The 26,261-nt window shown below is 34.8% G+C and overlaps 1 protein-coding gene across 1 annotated transcript in view; it reads left to right on the top strand.

The window, feature by feature from the left end:
• The first annotated feature begins 11,406 nt into the window (after positions 1–11,406).
• LOC142348138 (uncharacterized) overlaps positions 11,407–26,261 on the top strand; it is an 84,484-nt gene continuing 69,629 nt past the window's right edge. The window contains exons 1-2 of the mRNA XM_075399343.1: positions 11,407–12,880; positions 21,240–21,376. Of these exons, the coding sequence (XP_075255458.1) occupies positions 12,352–12,880; positions 21,240–21,376 (666 nt within the window). The 5' untranslated portion in view covers positions 11,407–12,351. The remainder of the gene's footprint in view (positions 12,881–21,239; positions 21,377–26,261) is intronic.

Here is a 26,261-nt window from a genome sequence, read left to right as displayed (position 1 = left end):
TATATGTATGAACTATAAAATATATATACATGTTTGTGTGTGTGTGTGTGTGTGTACGTTCGTGTTTGTGTGTTTCTGTATGAGCAAATTTGCTTCCGTCAAATTGTCAATTAAATTCCAATTTGAGAAACTTTTGGTTCAAGATTTTGCTTGAGAGAATCTTTTCATTTAATATATTTCGATGTAATCAAAATAATTTGTTTGCCCTCAACTTTTAAAATTTCATATGAACTGGTCGATTTCAACTGGGTCATATTTGTTCTATAACTTCAAAAAAAAAGTTCGGGAGATTAGATTCCGTGCTCCCCTGTTGTTCTTCAGTGAGAATGGGCCTAATTACAACGCTTTTTTTCAGCAATCAACCAGGCACGATTAAAACGCCCACGGAATGAGAAACTTCATTTGTGTTTTGAAATAGTTTGCCAAAGAAACCCATAGATAACTAATAGCTCCCTTTTTTGTGGTCATTTATTTGTCTTAACCTATCGATTGATTGAGAAAAGGAACATAAATTTAAATGCACAATGAGAGCAATTCATTAGTTGAAAACTACTGAATAGAGGACGAGAGAGTGGGAAAGAGAAAAATGCGAGAGGACAGAGGAGAGAGAGAGAGAGAGATGAGAGAGAGAGAGAGAGAGAGAGAGAGGGAGAGAGAGAGAGAGAGAGAGAGAGAGAGAGAGAGAGAGAGAGAGAGATAGATAGAGAGAAGAGAGAGAGTGAGAGAAGAGAGAGTGGAGAGAGAGCGAGAGAAGACAGACAGAGAGAGAGAGAGAGAGAGAGAGAGTGAGAGAAAGGGCGAGAGAGAGAGAAATTTTGTTCATCCATGACGTTGAAAAAAATGACAAAAGGCATAACTAAAAAATTTAGCGCAATAATTGGAGCATTTTCTTTCATCGAAAATTGTTAAAATCTTCAAATTACTCCACTGTACGTTAACATAAAGTTTTATTGTTCCCTATTTCAACTAAGTAATCACTCACTTATTCTCCAGAAATGGTGATATAAATAAGAAACGCTCTCTATTTCTCCTTCAAAACAATTCACAGATTTTTCAAAAAATTTTGAAATGACTATAAAATAGAACTCATGGCGAAGAAGTATTATTTTAAAATGATTTCTCTGGTCGCCCAACATTTCCCAAATTTCTACGGATTCAGTTGTTTATCATTTTAAGCTAAATTGAGTCCTTTTCCAGAGATTTCCTACCTTTGATACGTGCTTAGCATTTATATTCTTCGGTTGCAATGATTTAGGATTTGCGCAGCAGTAAATACAGTAGTTGCAACGGCCGTTTGTTTGTATGCAAGCTTTTGCTTTAAAATAATATTTTTCTTGAACTTTTGAAAAATTTTCAAAATCTATTGTTAATCATAGAAACTGCTCTTGTTAATTGAGTGAATTCAGGATATTTTTATTGCTTTGCTTTGTAAGAAACACTGATGCCTCTGAAATGCTTTAACTGATTTCTGTTTTAATAAAATTGATTCTGTTTAATAAATTCAGTTTGCTTTTCTGTTACAGTTTTCGTGTTTATCGGAGTTTTTGGTCTACCCAAATCTATAATTTAGGTTTTCTTTGCGTTGCTTTGTTTTTTTTTTGCGTTTAGAAGCATATATATATATATATATATATATATATATATATGTGTGTGTGTGTGTGTGTGTGTGTGTGTCATAAATAACAAAGTAGCTGCATTCTTTAATTTTTTAAAATTTAGCTGCCTTCTTTAAACTTGTATTTACGACAACAGTCAAATTATTTTGTTTTCTTGGTTTTCTGTCATTTAACTTTTGAACTTTATTGTTTTTTGAGGTTTTAGATAAATGCACAACGAGGTTTGGCGGTGAATTTTCGTAAGAAATGCGGTGAGAAAGAAATAATTTTCACCGCGTACTTCTTACATGCGGTGAATGCGGTGAATCGCGGTGAGTTATTTATTTTCACTTCGTTCTCAGTATTCTTACAAAAAGAATCTCCCCCACACGGGTCCGAACCTCTGACCTCCTGCATGCCTTCAACTACTTTGTCCACTGCTCCAACGGTCACGTAAATCAATGAAATTTCTTTTGAAATTAGATCAGATTGAGTAAAATTTGGAATTCATATGCGGTGAATTTGTGTGAGTCAATTAAATTAGTGACAGATGAAGCAGTGGAATCATAAGTTGTTGACATGCAGGAGATGAGAGGTTCAAACCCATGTGCGGCAGCTTCTGTTTTGTAAGAAATCCCGTGAATGCGGTGAAAAAAATTCACCGCTAAAAAATTCACCGCTAATCTTACGAGAATTCACCGCTAAAAATTACTGTATATTTTTTGCGGTGAATTTTCGCAAGATTTGCGGTTTTTAGCGGTGAAATTTTTATTTTCACCGCTTCCCGGTGGTAGCGGTGAATTATTTTTATTAACCGCTCAAGTGGTGAAAATATAAAATTTACCGCTAAAAACCGCAAATCTTACAAAATTTCAACGCATTTGTTTTCATAACGTTTATTGAATCTGATTTAATTTTACAAGAACTAGCAACAAAGTTAATGACAGATGGAGCAGTGGAATAAAAAGTTGTTGACATGCAGGAGATAAGAGGTTCGAACCCGTGTAGGCAGCTTCTTTTTTGTAAGAAATCCGGTGAATGCAGTGAAAAAATAATCATCGCTAAAAATCTTACAAAAATTCACCGCTAAACCTCTCAAATCTTACAAAAATTCACGGCTTTCACTGCATTCATCGCAAAAAGATGCAGGCGCTTTGCCGTGGAAAATGTTTTTTTTTTCACCGCTATTCACCGCAATTCTTACATTATTTTTCAACCAAACCGCGACCCGGGCTTGAATAATTTTGGTTTAGAATAAAAAAGACGCTTACAGAACTCAAATAAAATTTTTTAATGTCTTTCATTGCTGTCTTCGAGCTATCTCAATTCTTCTCCAAGCACATTCGCAGTTTCTGATTCTCGCACCATCAGAGTTATTCGAACGTTTCCTCAGTCCATACTAGAATCAAAACACGAACCTGCTGTGTCATAAAATTTTTTTGCACAAATTTGCAATAATCCACACGAAGTCTAATCATAGCCAATTTTTGCTGGATATAACCTTATGATGGTTAATTTTTAGCTGCAACACTTGGTTGAAGCTTCTAAAATATCATCCAAAGAAGTACATTTCAATGGCCTAACCTGTTCAAAAATCTGGCGAAAAAATTGCAGTATTGATTTTTTGCATGCATTCAATTTTTACATTAGAATTTCGATTTTCCATAGTGTGTTGATATAAAAATCATTCCAATAAATTTGAAATTAAATTAGAAACTTCTGGTGAACATGTGTATTTGCTCACAGGATAGCGATAAACGGTTTGCAACTAAGAGTGATGCTTTATTTCAGTGTTCCACCGACCCATTATCTTGTCGGATTCATGTATTTAAGTGTATGTATAAAATGTTGATAAAGTGTTCATCTGAGTTGTGATTTGACTTGAATTTTTTGAGTTTTTTATGAAGGAATTATTGCAGTCCACTTTTGAAATCATTCGGTAAAATTAACTAAAATTCCTTCTTCTGTCTTGGGAAGGTACTATTGACGTACAGAAGATTTTCGCTCCACTTCATTTTCAAAGACCATGGTAATTTATCCCGTGCTATGCGAACTAAGTATGTTGACTTCAAATCGGCATAGAATCCATGGGCAATGAATGTTTGAACTAGTTTGCGTAGAAAGGACGCATAGCTGATCAAAGTCGAGTGCTCGCTTGCTTGTGGTCGTTGCCATAGCTCTAGTTCTTTCGTTAACGCTGACACGAAGAGTTGTGGGTTTCCAAAGCGGCTTTCCAGTTCCGAAAACGTTTTGTGATAAAAACCTGGTTGCACAAGTATCCAGATATGGCCTCTTTTGTCGAACCAATTTTTAAGGACTGCAGGTAACTCTATCTTTCGCTGTCTGAGATTTCACGATTACTCTGAGTTATCGATTACCACTTCATAGGACCTCCGTCGAACTTATTTACTCGAATGTTTCAAAACTTGACCTAACGATGGTTTTTTTTTAAAAAAAGGGCTGGTGTTGATTGTGGCTCTGGAAGTTCTTATGTTTTCCTGGATACGCATAGTGTCCATTGGGGGCTGGTTGCTTTGTTGTGTTGTTGCCTTGTTGTTCAACGAGGTTTTCAGGTTTTCTTCTTGCATCAACCGCGTTATAAAAGTGTTCACGACCAAGCGTTCTGTTTTGGATGTTATTGGAGAGAACCTTTTGTTGATGTGGCACAGCTCCAGGGGCAACAAAATTCTTGCAGGTTCTTATCGAAGCATCTTTTTATTTCGGCTGGCACACTAAAACTTTCCATGGCAGCTGTTGACCCGTTACCTTGTGCAAGGTAAGGCCGATCTGTTCTCTGATAGCTGTTGTTACTTAGTGGAGTGGTGTATGTTGGATTCTTGTTTCCTGTTTCCTTGCTCCCAATGAAATACGGGCAATTCGTTGTTAGAAGGGGAGCCGGCATTTCCTTGTTGGATTCGACGTGATTTGATCTAATAGAGTTAGTGTTTGAGAACGCTGGATAGTTTTTGGTGTTTATGTTCACGATTCCGTTCTCTGACTTCCTTATTGTGTCTTGTTGATTCAGCATAAGGCTGTTTATTTCGTGTTTTTTTCTGTTATCTGAAGACTAGATCTGTTATTTGGAGGAGCTGAGGTTTTGTTTTTTGTTTGTGGAATATTGCCACTTGTAGGCGAAGCATCCAGTGAAAAGGTCAAAGTTTATCTTTTGTCAACATTTTTGTCCAACTGTCTGAGAGGGCCTTCTTGTCTCAATAGAGATGGGTTTTTCTGTTATTGATCAGCACGAAACATTGTCTGTTAGTATGAGGGCTCGCAATTGTCCGGGTTAGTTTTCCCATAGGCTTCGAATTGAGAACCTCGACTTGTCCGCGTAGTAATCTGGTTGCTAGGGACTAAAAATTTTGTATTTTTTATACATTAGGATCGCTTGATCCTTGAAGCTGAAAAATATCAGAAATTCCCTGTTGATCTAGTTGTGAGGTTTTGTCTGGTTGGGTTCAGTTTCGATCCTTGTTTTGCTTTTCCTCATTGGATCACACAACTCTTTGAATGTTTCTTTTTCTCAGCTAATAAAGTACGCTGTTGGTCGAGTTGACAATTTACGGTCAAGTTATTGCACTGGTCATCAATTTTGCCTTGTTTATGGGCGGCATCAAAAGTGTGACCGATCGGACCTCTTTGGTTTTGTTTATTATCATTAATTTTATTCTCCTTTCTACTTGCAGCTTTGGAAGCAATTGATAGGTGGCTGAGTACTGATGAGCGACTGCTTGTTCTCGACCAAGGCTGTCTCTTTGTGATCTCGTGCTGTTTGACGGTTTGCATAAATTCAATTTTCATCGACGTGAATTTTCAGCTTCCTCGAGAGGTTCTACCATTCGAGTGCTTTCAGATTGCGTCATGGCGTCAACGAGTATTTCAGCTAGTTCCATGAGCTTTTTGAACTCTTGATATGTTCGTGACGTTATTTCAAGTTCCAGATTATCTGAAATTTGTTTTATAATCTCTCGAAATAGTAGCTGCGTTGTTTGAATCGTTGTCTAAAAATATTGACGGTGCTGCTGATGTTTTGCATGCCGTTACTCAATTTTATTTTTCTTGACAGGTTTGTCTTCATTTTCTCAAACTTTGTAATGAGCAGCCGTTTCTGTAAATTGGTTCAGTTTGAAGAAACTTTTGAAATCCATTCTAATGGCTTTTGGTGTCATAATTTGCAGTTAGGGAATCATCTTTGGCGACCTTTGGGGTTGATGTAGTGATTAATATGGGTTCAGTGTTGTCAGCTTGATTGACCTGTGGGGGCAATATGGTGATCTATGAGGGCACTTTGTGTGACCTTGAGAATCAAGTGTGGTCAACTTGAGTGACCTTGGGAGCACTTTGTGTGACCTTGGGGGTAAAGTGTGGTCAACTTGAGTGACTTTGGGGGCACTTTGTGTGACCTTGGGGGCACTCTGTTTTACCTTGGGGGTAAAGTGTGGTCAACTTGAGTGACTTTGGGGGCACTTTGTGTGACCTTGGGGGCACTCTGTTTTACCTTGGGGTCAAGTGTGGTCAACTTGAGTGACATTGAGGGCACTTTGTGTGACCTTGGGGGTCAAGTGTGGCCAGTTTGAGTGACCTTGGAGGCACTTTGGGAGACCTTGGGGGCATTCTGTTTTACCTTGGGGGTAAAGTGTGGTCAACTTGAGTGACTTTGGGGGCACTTTGTGTGACCTTGGGGGCACTCTGTTTTACCTTGGGGTCAAGTGTGGTCAACTTGAGTGACATTGAGGGCACTTTGTGTGACCTTGGGGGTCAAGTGTGGCCAGTTTGAGTGACCTTGGAGGCACTTTGGGAGACCTTGGGGGCACTCTGGATGACCCTGAAGGTCAAGTGTGGTCAACGTGAGTGAGCTTGCGGGGCCCTTTGGATGACCATGGGAGCACTCTGGTTGACCTTTTCAAGTGTGTTCAACTTTAGTGACCTTGGGGGCACTTTGGTGACCTTGGGTGCACTCTGGGTGACCTTGGGGAGCGCTTTGTGTAAACTTGGTGAGCAAGATGTGTCGTGCTGGCTCGTGGATGGCACCGCGGGGGTCGTGCTCACACGTGGGAGTCACAGCTGGATCGTGCTGTCTCGTTGCTGTCACTGCTGGTTCGCGCTGGCTCGTGGCGGCACTGCATGGCCGTGCTGGCTCGTGACGGGCACTGCTGGGTCGTGTTGGCTCGTAGCGGGCACTGGTGTTGTCTTGCTGGCTCGTGGCGAGCACTGCTGGGTCGTGCTGGCTCGTGTTGGGCACTGCTGGGTCGTGTCAGTTCGTGGCTGGCACTGATGGGGTTGCGGTGACTCGCGGCTGGCGCTGCTGGGTTGAGTCAGTTCGTGGATGGTACTGATGGGGTTGCGGTGACTCGTGGCTGTCGCTGCTGGGTTGTGACGGGATTTTCTGGGGTCGTGCTGGCTCGTATTGGGCGCTAATGGTTCGTGCTGGCTCGTGGTGGGCACTGCTGATTTGTGCTGGCTCATGGTGGGCACTGCTGGGTCGTGGCGGGCAATGCTGGGGTCGTGCTGGCTTGTGATGTGCACTGCTGGGTCGTGCTCACCCGAACTTTTGCCGGACCCGAACTTAGTAATAAAACAATTTAAAACACTAATAATTTTTAAAAATCAAACAATTGCTTCGCTGAAACTTGTTTATTTTTCGAAATAATAAGGAGGAAAACTTGAGTTATAGTTACGCAAACCCTGTTGGTAATTGTTGATTGAGCCTCATCAAGGGGGGAGGTAGCTTTCTAAGGCCTCGAGAAGTTAAATATTATAAATTTGCACAAGGCTCAAATTTAAGATTAAATAATTTTTATCTGAACGTTGGCAAATTCTGCTAAGATTGACGGCCTATTCGTCCTATCACCTGTGATGTTCTTTTGAAGGCAGCTTTTTTTCACATTTGCCCCTTTTCCAGTTTGATTCGTTTTTGCTTTGTTTTCCTTTATTCTGCATCAATTTGTGGTACTGGATGCTGGGGAGTAGTTGTTGCTTATCCACCAATGCTACCAGTTCCATACTCATCTGGGGTGGAGACCCGAAGGATTTGCGATTCTTTGTGTTTGTTATCGGAGCGCCAAATGACAATGGCCGTCTGGTCCCGGTCGTGGGGAGTTGCCGTTGTCGTCTTTCTTCTTCAATTCCTTGGTTTTTGTTGTTTCAAAAATAGGATGCGTGTTTCAATTTCTTTACTCAATCATTTGTTTTGTTTCACCACGTGCACCTCTGTTTAGCTTGTTTTTCGATGATTATGAATCAAACTTGTCAAAGAAATCAACATTTAGGCGGCAAAATATACTTAAAAATTATCATATCGATAACAATCTTGTCAGATTCTGATAAAGTATTCATGTGTATGTTTAAAATGGTTGATAAAGTGTTCATCTGAGTTGTGATTTGACTTGAATTTTTTGAATTTTTTAATAAATGAATTATTGCACTCCACTTTTGAAATCATTCGGTAAAGTTAGTTAAAACTCTACCTATAAATAGGCGCAAAATGAATTGAACATTTAACATAAATTGACTGCCACTTAATAAGAGAATTTGATGGAGCTTAAACTTGCCTTGTTAGTTTGTCCCCAAGAAACCCGAAAGTAATTTAATCTTTGTTTTTATATATATTTTTCTGACTGAACAAACTCCCTTGTATATTACTGGCATTTCACTTTATCTACGCTTAGAATTTGGCGGACTAACGGTACGAAAAGTTTTTTCCAATCTGCCAACTCGTGTCAGCAATTTATAAAGGCCGACACCTCTACCTGGGTTATGCCTTTAAAGACGCCGTGGCCTCTTCCTCTGAGAAACTAGGAAATGCCTTTTTTTTCATTTCTCAAGCTACATTGGTTGGTTCGTAGATCAAAATAGTTCCTCTTTTTCTTAGTTGATGCGTACAATAAGGTATCAGATGGCCGATCAAGCATACTATTGAATGCTAGAGTGCGCGCTGTTATCCATGCAGTGTTCACATTTTGATTATCTCTTCAACTAGACAATATTGATTCCGCGTGCAATATTCTTAATTGTATTAATTTATATTCTATTTGATCTTGTTATGTTGAGTTTTCTATGATATCAATATTTTCTTACATTGTAACATCTAAATCTTAACGGTCAGTATAACCCATAAAATGGAACGCGGGATTTACAATGCAGCCTTTTAATGCTGACTTGCAATTTATTTTCTGTACAAGTCGATTCTTCCCAGTCACAAAAAGTATACACAACAGTTTACTTTCAAATCTATATATATCCTTCTAATTTTTCCCTGGATACCGTTACATTCATCTGTTTTTCGGGAAACTATTTTAATTTTTACCATGAAATTTGATGTGAGAAAAAAATTGTTGACTTGTGTCACTCCATATTTCTTCAACAACTTAATAAGCCCTTTCAGTCGGTTTCATTGTGCAAATTAAAAAAACACTCCAGGGTGAAAAACATTTTTAAAATTCTTGGAAAAAAAAGTATGGAATTTGATTTTACCTGTCGATGTAGCAGTTATTTCCTCTTCATCGGAGGCAAAATTCAATGTATCAAAAAGTTGGCGACTCATACGCTGAAATTCTCAAGATTTGTTGTGGGAAATAAAAAATAATAAACAAAACAGAGCAGTTGATGACAAATCAGTGAGATTGTAAATACCTGACTTAAAAAAAATTTCGTCAAATCGTTATTGCTACTTTTCAGAATACACTCAAATCAATTGAGAATATAATAGGTCAAGTTCACAAAAAATCGCACTTAACCTAAAATGATCAAATCATTACGCCCTAAACTACTGATACCAAAAAGATCTCAATCAATGCAGCCATAGTTTGAGAAAAAAAATCATGGTGGTCCTACAATTTCATAAATAATTTGCATGATTTTATGGTAGTCATACAAGGATCATAAAAATTTTTTGATGAAGCAACGCAATGCAAAAGTTATTCAAGATTTTCAAAAAGAACAAATAGAGCCATAATTGACATTGGCGTTTTCGTAAATTGATTTGCGACAATATTGTTTCTTGCACATTGAATCAGTTTTGTGAGTGTGTTCAAAAGTATCGGTTGGTTATCGGCCTCACGGCCAGTTAATTTTCTCTTTGGTCCCACTTTTTTGCACGCTAGAAGAATTGATTTTTCTGGTTTCATTGTATATGATTTCATTCTATGCATATACAGGAACCAAACATGAAATCTTAGTAATCATACAAGGATCATATGTGATTTTTTAGTATTTACACAAGGATCATAATGATTTAACAGAAGTCATAGGTCGGTTAGTAGCAGTTCCAAACAACCGAATGTGGGTTTTCGAATTCTTGCAACTTACAATTAGCAGTATCTAACAGTTATTACTTCTTTGAATTCATGGATTTTTTTGAAAGATTTAATCCCAAAAAATATAATTAAAAATATTTAAATACAAATTTCGCTAAAATAAGTTTTAAGTTGAAGACATGTTTTGATGCTGAGATGAAACCTTTAATCAAATTGTAATTTCAAAAGAGATGAAACCTTTAACCAAATTGCAAAATTCAGAAGTTCTGATTACCATATAATGATGAAATGAAAGTTTACTGTGCCTTTTTTTCTAAATAAAAACAACTAAAAAATATTCAGTGACTTACATCTTTTTGTTGTTTTTCAGTTTCTGTCAGAGAGTGAAGTGAGACTCCCAAATTTTCACAACCGAAAACAAAACACAAGCATGGGTTTGACCGAGAATTTTAAAATTTTTAACTTGTACGCTTATTTTGCTAGATATGCTAATACTCACCATTTTAGCAATAACTTACTTCCAACAAGTAGGGCTTTTAGTTTATGATATTTCAAGCAAGTTATATCGGCAGTTTTTTCACTCTCATTTTTTCATCCGCAGCTTCTATCGAACCTCTTTCTTTTGCGGATTAGGAAAACTTCTGCGCTAATTTTAATTTTTGATAAATTTTTTCGATATCACTTTCTAGCATCACAGGTCTAAGAAAACTCATAAAACGTTGGTATGAGATTGAGTGAATTTGATTACATGTCACATTTTAAATTGTTGTCAAATGAACAAATAAAAACAGAACATCAAGTTTATCAAAATGATTGATAGATAAGAAAGAGTTGCCCGATATTTCTGTTTTCTATGCTTCAAATTGTTTAGCAAAGGACTGCCTTCTCATGTTTCAATTATTCATAACACAGTTTGTCTCTTACTCCTGACTTGCATGTCTTCTATCTTAATCTTGAACAAGTTCTGTTTTGCAAACTTATTTTTAACTTGTAAGTTTATTGCCAAGAATCTTATCATATGAAGTTGACAGACAAACACGGACTCTTGACATAAGATAGAAGGAGGATACTTGAGCGCAGTTCATTAACGCGAGGAAATTAAAAAACGAGAGTTAAAAGGCTGAGGGAGAGAGGAAGAAACATCAGATATCGGAGAAAACCTTAAGATTGGCAATAAGAATTAATCAGCAAACATTTAAATTTTAGATCAATATAAACCAAGATTATTTGATAATGGAGACCACGCAGATTTAATTGAGTTGACATAAGTGATGAGTAGTAGTACGATTTACTTTAGAGTACCTATACCTGGTCAAAGCTCAGGTAACTGTCGTTTAACATCATCTTATAACTGATTCAAGACCACCAGGTTAATTATCTCTTTTCTTTCTTCCAATTTCTCTAATTTATTTCTTGAAAAATTGCGGAACCGATACTAGGCATGACGTACGTTAAATAAATCACGATAGATCAGATTTTGTCAACATTGATGCTGCAAGCGCAACTTGCTGTTTTTAGTGACGTCACTGGGAAGAAATACACATTTTTTGTTCAGACAAGTAGTTGTTGTTTATGACAACAATTTTGTTTTTTGGAAACAATTTAGTTATCCATTTCTCGAGCATTTTAAGATAAATTTATGTTTCTCACTCATACTTATGCCGAATATTCTGATTATTATGATGAAAACCATCAATTTTTGTAGCATGTTTACTTTGTGTTTTTTTGAGCTTAGGCAACCTTTCTCTAAACATAGCTAACCTGCAATTGTCCAAGTTATAACTAGTTATAAAATACAACTCTGCCGTGATTAATTCTTCACTATCTGGAGGTCTGACCGGTATATTGATTTATGTTACAACACTTCTCTTTAATATCCCCTGAAATTCCTTCCAGCTTTTATTTTCCAAAACTTGCAAATTCACTCAAATGCAGAAATTCTTTATACTGTTTCTGTAAATTCCCCCAATTGACCGAAATGCAAAACTGAACTGTTCGAAATCTAAGTTTTCAGAAGAATTCATTATAGAAGTGACAAGAATTTATAAACGTAAACAGCTGTGTGAACATTCTTCATTATTCAAGCTTATTCACAGATATTTTCAGCGAGTAAAGTTTGAAGTGACAAACTTATTTTTATTTACTGTTGTTCATTTATTAGTTGTGTATTCATGTGGCTAACTTAAACCAAAATGGTTTATCAAACAAACCCACCTGGTTATTAACTTCATAATTTATACACTAGTTATCATAACTATGAAAAAAAAACAGAATCTATGCGCAGCGCGCTGTTTGTTAATTTAAGCAGTTTTAATCCATCTACGCATCAAATTCAAAAGTATGTGATCTATATCAATCATTGTGAGTATTGAACGCCAGCAAAGTATGACTTGAGGCTGCTCTCGAATTAATTCAAATTATTAGATGTAAAAGAAGGCTCACAGAAGCAGAAAAAACTGCGGCTATAAAACGTTTCATTTTGTGAAGTTACTACGCTAGAAATGGCAAAGAACAGCGCAGATAACGATTACATACCTATGCAAACGCATGAACGACCACCTTCGTTCACTGGCAAGCACCAAACAGACCCTGAAGCATTAGAAACTACTTTTGAACCCAGCAGCGCGGCTGAAGAAAACCCAAAATCTGAGAGAAAAAGAATCATAACCGAATCGGCATGCCAGCTGCGAGATGCAACCGCTCCTCAAACCGGCCGAGAACATCCATTAGTTAGACTAGTTTGGTTATTGATTTATATCGGGCTGTTTATAACTTTCGTTGTATCCCTAGTTAGCATAGTTAACAAATACCGAAGCTACCCTACGCTTATCGAAATCGAAATTGTGTCAAAACCTCGACTAGAATTTCCTGCGGTGACGGTTTGTAATGAAAACCCGGTGAAGAAATCACTGATTGGTCGAATTGACCAATTCAGTGATTTGCTGATCTTAGATGATTACGTCAGAAGCACAGTGAAAAATTTCGCCCAAGCAGCTTTCGAGGAGCTGGAGTTCGAGCCATGTCCAGAAGGTAGAAAATTTTAATCTTTTAGGGAGCATTTCGAGCATTGCGATAATCATAACAATCGATTCTTTGTTCAATATCCATCAATTTTACGTTTGAATGAAACTGATTAGATTTCTCAACAAAATAAACCATATGTCGCTGTGAAGGCGCTGAAAATTTGATTCATTGGCCAAAGCCAGCATTGTTCCACTTTGTATTGCAAAGACTTTGCATGTCAAAACAACAAGACTTGGTATGTCAAGTACATACCAGAACAATTGATTCAAACGAATGAACTCAATCATTTTCATCAGATTATGTTATCAAATTTCATATTTGAATTGAAAACAAATTTTGTTTTCAATTCTTTCTGCACAAAATTTTCTTCGAGATTGGTTCTGTTATATCCTGCAATATTTTCCAATATATTTTGTAGGTATTAGATATAGCAGAATTTTGATTGAATTTTTTAAATAGATATCAGAAATTCAGTGAAGAAATGAATTGTTTTCTCGATTCTGTTTTATTATTATTTTATCAATACTTTTTCGTGTTTTTCTTTACATTCGTTAATCATCTATCAACCACAGAATAAATCGACAATTTTTTTTAAAAATCCCTAATTCAAATATATTTTTTGTTTTGTTTTTCCCTCTGATTGCATTATTTGCAAAATTTTCGTATCCATGAAAACTTTGGATAAACTTCATATAATTAAAAAATGGATCAAATTTAAGGCTGCTTACTTAGAGAGAGTTTTTTCGAAAACCATAGTTCAGACGGTTATAAAGTCCTTTATTTCGACTTCCTAATTGGGGTTTAATTTTTTAAAAAATTTCTGCTGCTCATTTCAGTTCTTTTACAAGAAAATTTGTCAGGCATCTCGACTAAGTTGCAATAAAATGAACAACATAGTATTTTAATATGAACTAAAGGGTTTTTTCCGTTTGTGCCTCCACAGCTCAGTGGGTGCATATTATTTGCACCCTTCTCCCGCACATATTTTTACATAATGATTTACAGTGTAATGTCACATGCTCTGTAACTGGGGTGGGGGCGAATAACGCACTGGGGGGGGGGGGGCACAAACGGAAAAGATCTCAAAACAAGTATTATTGTTTTTGGGTAAATTTTTTTCTCGAAAAAATTATACATTTTAAGATCAGAGTTTCAAATCTGGAGAAGTATATAAAAAGATAGTTAATCGAGCCAAAAAAGTGTTTAAACAAATATGTTTAGTGGATCGAACGAAAGGAGTCTTATCAAGACTTCGATGTTTGTCGAAATAGCTTGCCTAATTTAATTGGTTAATTAAGTGGGTGATCTAATTCTTGGGAAATTTCATTCCCATAGAACAAAAATCAAAATTTAATTTTTACCAGACCAAGTTATCTTTTTGAACGCAAGATACGAAAATTCCCTCTCGTATTCCTCAAAATTTTTCATTTTGGTTTCTAGGGCCGGCTTTTTATCCATTTATTTTGCACATCTGCTGACCATCTTGATTCAATCATTCGCCAAAACCGGGATGGAGACAGATTCACACCTTGAAATTAAAAACTAAGAAAGCCTCGTTATCGCTGATTTTTTTCAAAACAATTTCTCTAATAATCTTCCAAAAAATTGGTTATAATAATTGGTTGGTATTTGGTTTTTGGTATTAACTTTTTGAAATACAGATTTTTGTCAGGTGAAAGCTAAAAATATCCGTCTTGGCAAAATCTGAAAGTTTTATTAAAAAAACTACTTTTTTCCGTTTTCTTAAGCAAATGAGTTTTCAGGCCACAAACAGTGGATATTCAAGCCCCAAATGAAAATATTTGAATTATTTTATATTATTGCCTCTTATCAATGGGTAACGCCAAAAGGTCATAGATCTAGAATTTGGCTATACAGTTAAAACTGCTTGTGTCGAAATTGTAGGCTGATGCACAAAATTGTCCGAATTTTTTGAAAGTGCAATTTTAAAACTATAAATTTTGCGATACCCATTATAACTATCAGTTTGGACACCGCCTCCTATTATTTTTTTTAAAAAAAAAACAAGATAGATACTTAGATTTTGTGAATGGAAACAATCTGAAATATTCTTTGGTCGCCGTGAAACTTGATCTATAGAGAGGCGAGTGTTTTTCTACTTTTCACTGTAAACAGTCTAATATTCAGTTGTTTTCTCTTTCATTGCAGACGACTAAAATTGTTTTTAAAAAGTTCAATTTGCAGTTTATCTTCTGGTACTTTGATGATAGTTGCTACACCATTCCCAATCATAAAACTGGAAACTGGCTGCTGAAACTGACTTTCCTGCAAAATCTTGCTTAAACTTTTATGAAGTCTTGTTTATAAAAGCAATTGCTATAAGATCAAAGCTTGAAGGGCTCGTGTTATGGCAGAGACTACCAAAATATCTAATCTATCGATGCAGTAATCCAGTTTTCTTCATGGTAACCAAATGACCATTATTGCGAAATTTGTCGTGCATTATTTATTAATTGCTACCACTTTTCGTCAAGTTGTGTATTTATTTTCTAGTGACATTTATTTTTTATGTGAATCGTAAATCTGAAATCCGAGGTGGGGCCTGCAGCTCTCTACCGCTAATAAGCAATGTAGAAATACAAAAAACATAAATAATATATTACAGTGCAGCACAGATTACAGAATATTTTTTCTTCGATTTTAAAATTTTCAGAACAAAGGCAATTGCGACTTCTGCATTTTGTCCCTCCTTCTTTCAAGCTCAGATCCTGAAAAACAATTGAAACTTGAAATGCCCCATTATTATATTTAGAGCACCTCTACAAGTTTTGTAGAAGGCAAAATGAACAAAAGAGAATCAGACAGTCAGAATGGCATGGAAGCAAGTGAAATTATCAAGCAAAATTGATTTCAATTTTCTATATTTCTAGGTTAATTTAAAATCATTGACACAATAGGTTACAAATAGAAAAACGCTGAAGGTTCGTAGAATGGACAATTTGTATTATAAGTGTTCTTAAAATAAGAGAAGTTTTTTGGGATCAATCAGAAAATATGCTAACGAAAGATGGCATTGACAAAAATGAAAACGTGACATTTTTAAAATAAACAACTATATGGTCTTTTTCTTAAGTTTTTTTCTGATTAATAATTGTTTTCAAGATCAATTTATGATTTCGGAAATAAAATGTAATAAACGTAATAAATCTGATTATAATTACTCATCATAGAAATGCCACGACACAAGGGGGCTTGTTAAGGTGGGTTCGCATATAATGTTTTGACACCGCTCATTCACGTTTTTGACCTAATGGTCTGCCAAATGAAGAAGAAATAGAAAACTTTCAAACCTTCACATATTGTTCAAGAAATCACTAAATGAATAAAATAATGCATTAGAGGGTTGACGAAGCTAGCCAACAAAGAGGCTACGAGACAAGACACAAGTGAAATTCACATAAAAACAAACATAAATTACACTCAAAACTCGATGTCTGTGTTTAGAGAAAACACATTAACAAATTCATAATGGCATCAGATAACACCAAAAGTGAACAAATTGAAACGTACATTTCCCAAAGCTTATGAGACCTATCCTCAACTTCTAACAATTCGAAAAAACTGTAGAAAAGAAAAGTTACAAAATAGGTTCCATTTTGAAAACCATTATTTGCTAAGTGATTAAAACCGTTAGGTATCATCTGAAATCGATGAAATGTAACTTTGCACCTCTGATCTATAATTGCGGAAGCAAGTCAAAACTGTCAATATAAAATGCCAAAGGAAAACATTCAGACCTATAATTATCCAGATTATGTCTTGTGACTACAAATTTATTTCAAATTTGTTTTTTTTTCAAATGAGAATGCATAGCTTCATGTCCAAGAAACCCTCATTTGAAAAAATGCACTAAGAAAATGAATTTCATACTCGTCGATACGGCTTTTTTAGGTTAACTTGCGTTTTGACAGACAGAAGGTTAAATTTGATAGACCTTAAAATCCATTGTTTTTTTAAAAATAAGTATTTTCAAATGCATAAAAACCGAAAAATTTCAGCGAAAAAAAGAACTTCACGGGAATCCAACTGGGCCCGTTAGTAGTAATAATAAGTAAGTAGACTGCAGGACAAAAAGTCTAAGCCAAAAACACATTAGTCAAAAGATATAAGGAACCAGAAAAACAATTGTTTCAGCAAAAAAAATAATATATTTTTCGATAATTTGATTAAGTTTCATGACGTCAAAATCAAATAGGGAAGATTCAAAAACGTTTTTGCTTTTTGTGAAAATATTTTTCATCAAAATCACCAAAACCATTACCTGAAATTTGAAGTTAAAGAATCACATCGTTCTTAAATCCAAGCGAAGCTAATGAAACGCTTCACAAACTAGCATATTTTGAGCAACTCCAAAATAACAAAAAATACATGTAAAAAGTAGAATTTCTTTGCTAGAGAAGTGTTTCGGAGCCGAAAAAAAACCATAAGATAAGATATTCATTAAAACATAAAAAATTTTCAATTGGCATACTTTAGACGTCTGTGGGACAATTAGTTAAATTGATAAATTTTCCAGCAAAAAAATTGAACCTCAGTATTTGGCAATCATGTGAAAATCACCACGTTTTTTTTAAGAAACTAGTAGTACCAAAGCCAAAAAACCATTAGTTAAAAATCTAGAAGAAAAGTCTCACATGGATGAAAAATTGAGCTGTCGATACTGCGACTTATCTACAGGTGGACATAAGTAAGATATATAAATGTATTGTTCAATACTTCAGTGATATTATCTTGAGACTTTTTTGCTTGTGCCACCCCCTACCTTAGTGGGTGGATAATATTTGCAAACCCCAGGACACACGTTCCATAGTTTTACAAAAAGATATACTATGTAACCAAACGACCGTTATTGCGAAATTTGTCGTGCATTATTTATTAATTGCTACCACTTTTGGTCAAGTTGTGTATATATTTTCCAGTGACATTTATTTTTTATGTGAATCGTAAATATGAAATCTGAGGTGGGGCCTGCAGCTCTTTACCATTAATAAGCAATGTAGAAATACAAAAAACATAAATAATATATTACAGTGCAGCACAGATTATAGATTATTTTTTCCTCGATTTTAAATTTTTCAGAACAAAGGCAATTGCGACTTCTGCATTTTGTCCCTCCTTCTTTCAAGCTCAGATCCTGAAAAACATTTGAAACTTGAAATGCCCCATTATTATATTTAGAGCACCTCTAGAAGTTTTGTAGAAGGCAAAATGAACAAAAAAGAATCAGAGAGTCAGAATGGCATGAAGCAAGTGAAATTATCAAACAAAATTGATTTCAATTTTCTATATTTCTAGGTTAATTTAAAATCATTGACACAATAGGTTACAAATAGAAAAACCCTGAAGTTTCGTAGAATGGACAATTTGTATTATAAGTGTTCTTATAATAAGAGAAGTTTTTTGGGATCAATCAGAAAATATGCTAACGAAAGATGGCATTGACAAAAATGAAAACGTGACATTTTTAAAATAATCAACTATATGGTCTTTTCTTAAGTTTTTTTCTGTTAAAAAATTGTTTTCAAGATCAATTTATGATTTCGGAAATAAAATGTAATAAACGTAATAAATCTGATTATAAACACTCATCATAGAAATGCCACGACACAAGGGGGCTTGTTAAGGTGGGTTTGCATATAATGCTGTGACACCGCTCATTCACGTTTTCGACTTAATGGTCTGCCAAATGAAGAAGAAATCGAAAACTTTCAAACCTTCACATACTGTTCAAGAAGTCACTAAATGAATAAAATAATGCATTAGAGGGTTGACGAAACTAGCCAACAAAGAGGCTACGAGACAAGACACAAGTGAAATTCACATAAAAACAAACATAAATTACACTCAAAACTCGATGTCTGTGTTTAGAGAAAACACAATCACAAATTCATAATGGCAACAGATAACACCTAAAGTGAACAAATTGAAACGTACATTTCCCAAAGCTTATGAGACCTATCCTCAACTTCTAACAATTCGAAAAAAACTGTAGAAAAGAAAAGTTACAAAATAGGTTCCATTTTGAAAACCATTATTTGCTAAGTGATTAAAACCATTAGGTATCATCTGAAATCGATGAAATGTAACTTTGCACCTGTGATCTATAATTGCGGAAGCAAGTCAAAACTGTCAATATAAAATGCCAAAGGAAAACATTCAGACCTATAATTTTCCAGATTATGTCTTGTGACTACAAAAAGATCAAATATTTTGTCACAAAAATGGTGTCACAGACCTTGATTTTCTATTCACTGGAAAAAGTGGAATATCGCACATTTTTAAAACTTAAATGACCTACCACTAAAACGGCATTCCGGCAAAGAAATAAAGATTAAACTCATAAATGTCGCAGATTTTCAATTTTGTTTTTTTTTCAAATGAGAATGCTTAGCTTCATGTCCAAGAAACCATCACTTGAAAAAATGCACTAAGAAATTGAATTTCATACTCGTCGATACGGCTTTTTTAGGTTAACTTGCGTTTTGACAGACAGAAGGTTAAATTTGATAGACCTTAAAATCCATTGTTTTTTTAAAAATAAGTAATTTCAAATGCATAAAAACCGAAAAATTTCTGCGAAAAAAAAAGAACTTCTCGGGAATCCAACTGGGCCCGTTAGTTGTAATAATAAGTCAGTAGACTGCAGGACAAAAGGTCTAAGCCAAAAATACATTAGTCAAAAGATATAAGGAACCAGAAAAACAATTGTTTCAGCAAAAAAATAATATTTTTTCGATAATTTGATTAAGTTTCATGATGTCAAAATCAAAAAGGGAAGATTCAAAAACGTTTTTGCTTTTTGTAAAAATATTTTTTATCAAAATCACCAAAACCATTACCTGAAATTTGAAGATAAAGAATCACATCGTTCTCATATCCAAGCGAAGCTAATGAAACGCTTCACAAACTAGCATATTTTGAGCAACTCCAAAATAACAACAAACACATGTAAAAAGTAGAATTTCTTTGCTAGAGAAGTGTTTCGGAGCCGAAAAAAACCATAAGATATTCATTAAAACATAAAAAATTTTCAATTGGCATACTTTAGACGTCTGTGGGACAATTAGTTAAATTGATAAGTTTTCCAGCAAAAAATTGAACCTCAGTATTTGGCAATCATGTGAAAATCACCACGTTTTTTTTAAGAAACTAGTAGTACCAAAGCCAAAAAACCATTAGTTAAAAATCTAGAAGAAAAGTCTCACATGGATGAAAAATTGAGCTGTCGATACTGCGACTTATCTACAGGTGGACATAAGTAAGATATATAAATGTATTGTTCAATACTTCAGTGATATTTTCTTGAGACTTTTTTGCTTGTGCCACCCCCTACCTTAGTGGGTGGATAATATTTTCAAACCTCAGGACACACGTTCCATAGTTTTACAAAAAGATATACTATGTAAGGACATGTGCTCTGTTACATGGGGTTGCACAACGTACTGGGTTCACAAACGTTGATTTGAAATCATTTTTGTCAGTAATTAACATAAAAATGATAAAATTTGCGTGAATGATTTGAAAAAAAAACATCGTTCCCGAGTACAAACTGAACAATTTTGGATTATCAGAGGCACGAAATGAGCAAAACCAGCCCTGATGCAGCTGAGCGCCCCACTAATTACCTAATTTGTTCCAGATTTTTGCCAAATACACAGTTTGAGAAACTAAACATCTGTATATATCAAAAATACTTTAAGCAATATACATACAAATCGATTCAAATTAGGACAAAGACGGGAAAAAATTTATTTGAGTAAGAATCGTTTGGGAGCCGAAATGAAACAGACTCTTTTGAAAGACCTCTTTTTGAGTTGTGTTAGCAGTTTTCAGCTCTCTACTTCTGGTGAACTTAAACTGAGTGGGCTAAAAAAAATCGTGTTTGGCACCATTTTTGTTGAGAAAATCTGAAATTCAAAAAATTTAGCAAAATTTTATCAAAACAAATCCGAATCAAACCATTCAGCGGCCTTATTCTATCTTAAGGGCTGAAATCACTAATATTGTTTTGTACAGTTTTAAAAATTTTAGAAAAATAAACAAAAATTTGGTCCAAAATTACCAAAAACGTGAATAAAAACAACCAACGGAAAAAGTGCTGTCGGAACAAAAACTAAAATGCCATCGGTACAGTTGCAGATTATACAGTTCCACATTTTTCTATTTACAGTACCAGATCTTAAGGTTTGCAAAGAGCGTAGCTCAAACAAGACTCTGCTGAAGCAACTTCAAAACTTTTGTTTTGCAATTCGAACTCCTATGCGGTTCTTAACGAACGGCATTGACTTCATCAGAGTCACGTTACATTTATATAAGAGTGATATGTTACTGTTTTTTTCTTTAGGTCACCACACGTGCACTAACACGAAGAACTGCATTCCTCCTCAGTGGATATGCAATGGTAAAGACAACTGTGGAGATAAGAGTGATGAGTCTCCACTTACATACAATTGCGAAGAGATCAAAGCCAACAGATCCATGGTACGTCCTTTTATCCATGTTTCTAATGTTTTCGAATATATACATGATCAAAAAATCTAGAGTTTATAATTTTTTCATAACTCCACCATTTAATTACTTCCTAGTTCGATTTGGAAAAGAGGAAGGTGGTTGTTAGAAGTCAGCGACATAGATTTTTCTTAAAACACATGCGATGTTTTGAAAAACTTTACCCTTTTTAACTGCTATATAAGCTCAGTATAGACTTCTTCAAAAATCCTCATATTATCAAACAAGATAAATTCTCTTTTTTTTGGAAAACAATTTTATCGACAATTGATTGGGTATTCTACGTTACTGGAGCTATCTTGACTTATTGTATTTCGTCAGCCGGTGAGATCAAACCAGTTTCTTTTTCTTTCTTTTCAGGTCAACATATTTTTTTTGCTATGTTTAACTAAGTCTTTGTCATAAAAACCCAAAGTATCCGACATCAAAATGGAGACAACTGCACTAGCAAAATGGAATAAAGACAAGTTGATACAAGAAATTTTGAAACTAAGAGAAAGCAAAAGAACATCACTTAATAGTAGTTTGCAACAATGTGAAATTGATGAGCTCAGGAAAGATGTAGAATTATATAAAGAAAAAGCTGCAATAATTGAACAAGAAAACATAGAACTTCGAGTAGCTTTGGACAACGAAAAAAGATTATATGATCAGTCAACGTCGGAACTCATTTACTTGAGAGCTCAAAATGACAAAATGCTGACAAAAATTATTGATGGTATCGTTGACAACGACCGTAAAGCGTCTGAGAGTGCTAGCAAAAAGTTTTTCCCCAAATTTGTACCTAGGTTTGCCAAAAATTTAGTTATTTCGGACAGCACGTTCAAATTTGAAAACCAAAGCGATATCAGTAACGAAACAGCTATACACTCCTACCCATCTGCAACCATTAATGACGTCAGCAGTACCATTGATTCGTATTCAACAGGAACAAAGTCGGAAAGCCTTATATTTCACCTTGGGCATAACACTATTGATCAGGGTACTGACGGAAAAAAAGCAGCAGAGCAAATTGGTGACCTGGTTGGCAAATGTATAACAAAGTTCAAACCACACAAAGTTGCAATTTGCAAAATACCGAATGTAAAGAATGGTCTGTATGGAAGAGATGTAAATAACAAAGAAATTAATGAATACAACAAGGAAGTCGATAGTATAGCCGATCAACTTAATGATGAATTTCAGTCGTGTAAAGTAAATGTCCTGAATTACGACTTGGAAAACACAGATATAAGGCATGATGGTGTTCACTCTAATTTACATGGAATCAATAAAATAGTAGCGACTCTGAGAAACCACTTGAAAAGGATTGGTTACAATTGTTCGACAAACGATGTCTCTTTGAGACATATTCCACCAAAGCGCAAAGATTTTTTTGTACCCATGAGAGATGGATGGAATAATTTCAACAATTGTATTGAATTCTGATACATCTGGGTGACTTTTTAGAAATCATTAAAAATGTTTTATTTGAGGTGTAGGTGGATTTTTATCTTGGTTTTAATTTTGATTAAGTTTGCTTTTTTCTAGAAACGATTGAGTTTCTCAAAAGTCACTCAAATTTATGTAAACTTAAAAAACCTAACTACCGTCATATCGATCAGATTAAAAATTTTTTACTATGGTTCGGAATATTTAACATAAAATATCTACTTATAATCATCGTAGTTATTCTACAAAAATGTGGTGACATTGAAAGAAACCCAGGTCCATCAAATTTGGATAGAATACCAACAATTGAAAAATACAATGGTGAGTGTGCGAGAAAATTGGAGTTCCCCAAGTTTTGGTATATGAATTGTAGAAGCCTCAATAATAAACATGAGCAATTGTCTCGTTTTTTGAAAAATCTTAATGAAACCTCATTCCTAGTTGTTACCGAAACATGGATAAACGAAAAAACTGACATTCCCGAGTTTTATCTGTGCAATAGTCATCACTTCATTCACCAACCAAGATCATCATTAACTAATGTACAGAGAGGTGGAGGGGTAAATATTTGGGTTCCCAAACAGTTTGAAGTAAAAATGAGAAATGATTTGAACACAATCAATAGGAGTTTTTTTGAGTCAATGTGGATTGAAATTGGTAAGCCTTTAACACAAAAACTACTCATTAATGTAGCATACTGCCCCAATGTAAATCTTTCTAACTTTTTTCTGGATGAAATGACTGTAGAAATCTCAAATGTGTATTCGTATACAGATAATCTAATTTTGTTAGGAGATTACAATATAAACTTGTTAGGCCCAAAAGGTAGACAGTCACTTGATATTTTCACAGCAAACAATGGGCTTTGTTACGTTAATGAAACGGAGGCAACATGGACAAATGGTGAAAAATATTCGTTAATTGATCACTGCTTTATCTCGAAGAACCAAATTTTTGAAGCCAGTGTTCTAGAGTCGACTCTTGGAGTTGATCACTTCGCAATAGTATATCAGTCATCATTAAAAATAGACCGCAGTGATAATAAAAGGCAGTTTTTGATACGTAATAGCAAGAAATATTCAAGATCAAATTTCAATCGTGACATTGCGCTGCAAGATTGGTCGCCTATGTACCAGATAAATGAGCCGAACGAAATGTTTTTAAAATTTATCGAAATTTTTGAAAATATACTGAGTTGTCATGCACCCTTGGAGTTGGTAGAAAGTAGTATCAAAAAACAACAAATGCAATGGTTGACAAAAGAGTTACGTGGTCTCATAAATGAAAAACACCGTCTCTTTAATGCGTGGAAGAAAAACCCAAAATCAGAGATTTATAACATTTACAAATTTTTACGCAATTCAGTGAATAGAAAACTGAAAAAAGCGGCAGATGATTACACAAAGAATTTTTTCCAGCAGCTACCAACTTCAAGAGAAACAGGATCAATTCCAACAGCCAAATAGAAAAAATTGAAAAATTAAGGGAAGATAGTCATTTTGTTGAGGATGACAGAGAGATTGCCAATGTTCTTAATAATTGTTTTGCGAGACTAGGATTATACAAAGGCAAAGACGTTGCTCCAAATTGTTCTTCCCTAACATTTGATGGACCGCAATTTAGCTTCCGACCAGTCACCGGAAAAGAATTGTATAATGTTATTGATAATCTACCTAAGCATAAATCTCCCGGACCGGGCTATATACCAGCATGGGCGCTAAAAGATAGTAAACTGTCTATTGGAACTCATTTACAATTTGTCGTCAATGAATGTATAAACAAAAACACGTTTCCTAATATTTTGAAAACAGCGCATGTTACACCTGTCTATAAGAAGGGAGACCGACTAGAACCAGAAAACTATCGACCCATATCAGTCACACCAACTCTAGCAAAAATGTTTGAGCGATTACTACTTGAACAACTAACTCACCACCTAACTTTTAATGGTCTGATTAACAAGAATCAATTCGGCTTTCAAAAGCAAAAGTCCTGTCTCGATACTATCATTTCATTAACTGAAAAGATAAACCAATGCGTTGACGAAAACGAAATTGTTGTCACACTCTTTTTAGACTTAGCAAAGGCTTTCAACTCAATATCTATAGATGTTTTTATGAACAAAATAAAAAGGTATGGAAATGGAGAAAATGCAAGATTCTTATTAAACTCTTTCCTTTGTGATAGAAAACAGTGTGTAAAAAATGGGATAGCAAAATCAGATTGGGTTGTCATAAATCACGGTGTTCCTCAGGGAACTGTCTAAGGGCCTCTATTTTTTATTTTATGTCAACGATTTCAGTGAAGCTGTATCAACGAATTGTGATGTATTACTATTTGCCGATGATACAGCAATTCTATGTCATGCAAAGAATGAAGCAAATTTGCAGCTAATAGCTGAAGATACATTAAACAAGACAGATCAATATATGAAACAAAACAGGTTAACTTTGAATGAGAAAAAAAAACGGAGTTAATGGTGTTCAGGAAGGAAAAATTGCCGATCATTGAAAATGTCGATTTCAAGGGACACCGATTGGAAGCATCTGAAAAATGTAGATATTTAGGTGTAATAATTGATAGGGAACTGACATACCAAAATCAACTAAATAAGGTTATCAATAAAATGGCATCAGCAATCAGATCATTATTTTTTGTTCGTTATCAGGTACCGCTAAAAACAAGAAAAAATCTTTTTAAATCACTAGTTTTGTCTCATTTAGATTTTAGCGCAATTTTTTTTCAAAATTTACCATCTTACTCTATTGACAGAATTAACAAACAGATAAACTGGGGAATAAAAGTTTGCTTTATGAAAACCAAATACGATACTGCCAGAGATCTACTTCTGGAGACTAAAATTCTTCCAGCAGAGCTCCAAATAACACGGGTGTCTCTAAATAGGTTTTTCAATATTCTCCAACAAACAAGAAATCGCTCTAATAAACATTTCAGATTTTTAGAAAACGTGCCTATTATTGTAAACAAACGAACCCAAAACCTTTTCCTAGAACAAAAATGTAAGTCAAAATGGAGTAATGGTTCAATTGTTCGTAACTTTATTCGAAAATGGAACACACTTCCAATTACAATTAGAAAAGAAACGTCGAAGACCAAATTTAAACAAAAAGTTACAGCGGAAATGCTTAAACGACACGAAAGAGTTCAAATAGACAGAAGGGTTGCAGGATTTAAACATATTTTTTATTAAATTATTTTACGAAAACCGAACCTTAGTTTGTTATGAATTAGAAAAAAATAATGTTTGATTAATAAATTTCTAACATGTAACATTAACCAAGTGGTTAGTTTAATTTACATGTTTGCAGATTAAAAAAAAATAAATTATTGCGTATGTTAAATGTCATAGCTGAAAAATGACTTCTGGTTATAGACAGGGAAGATGTCTTCGGTAGGCTTTTTTAGC

Source organism: Convolutriloba macropyga, chromosome 10, assembly GCF_964194025.1.
Source record: "Convolutriloba macropyga chromosome 10, txConMacr16.3, whole genome shotgun sequence".
NCBI classification, from domain to species: domain Eukaryota; kingdom Metazoa; phylum Xenacoelomorpha; order Acoela; family Convolutidae; genus Convolutriloba; species Convolutriloba macropyga.
The sequence above is the reverse complement of the archived record's forward strand: the minus strand, read 5'-3'. Positions and strand labels throughout refer to the sequence as shown.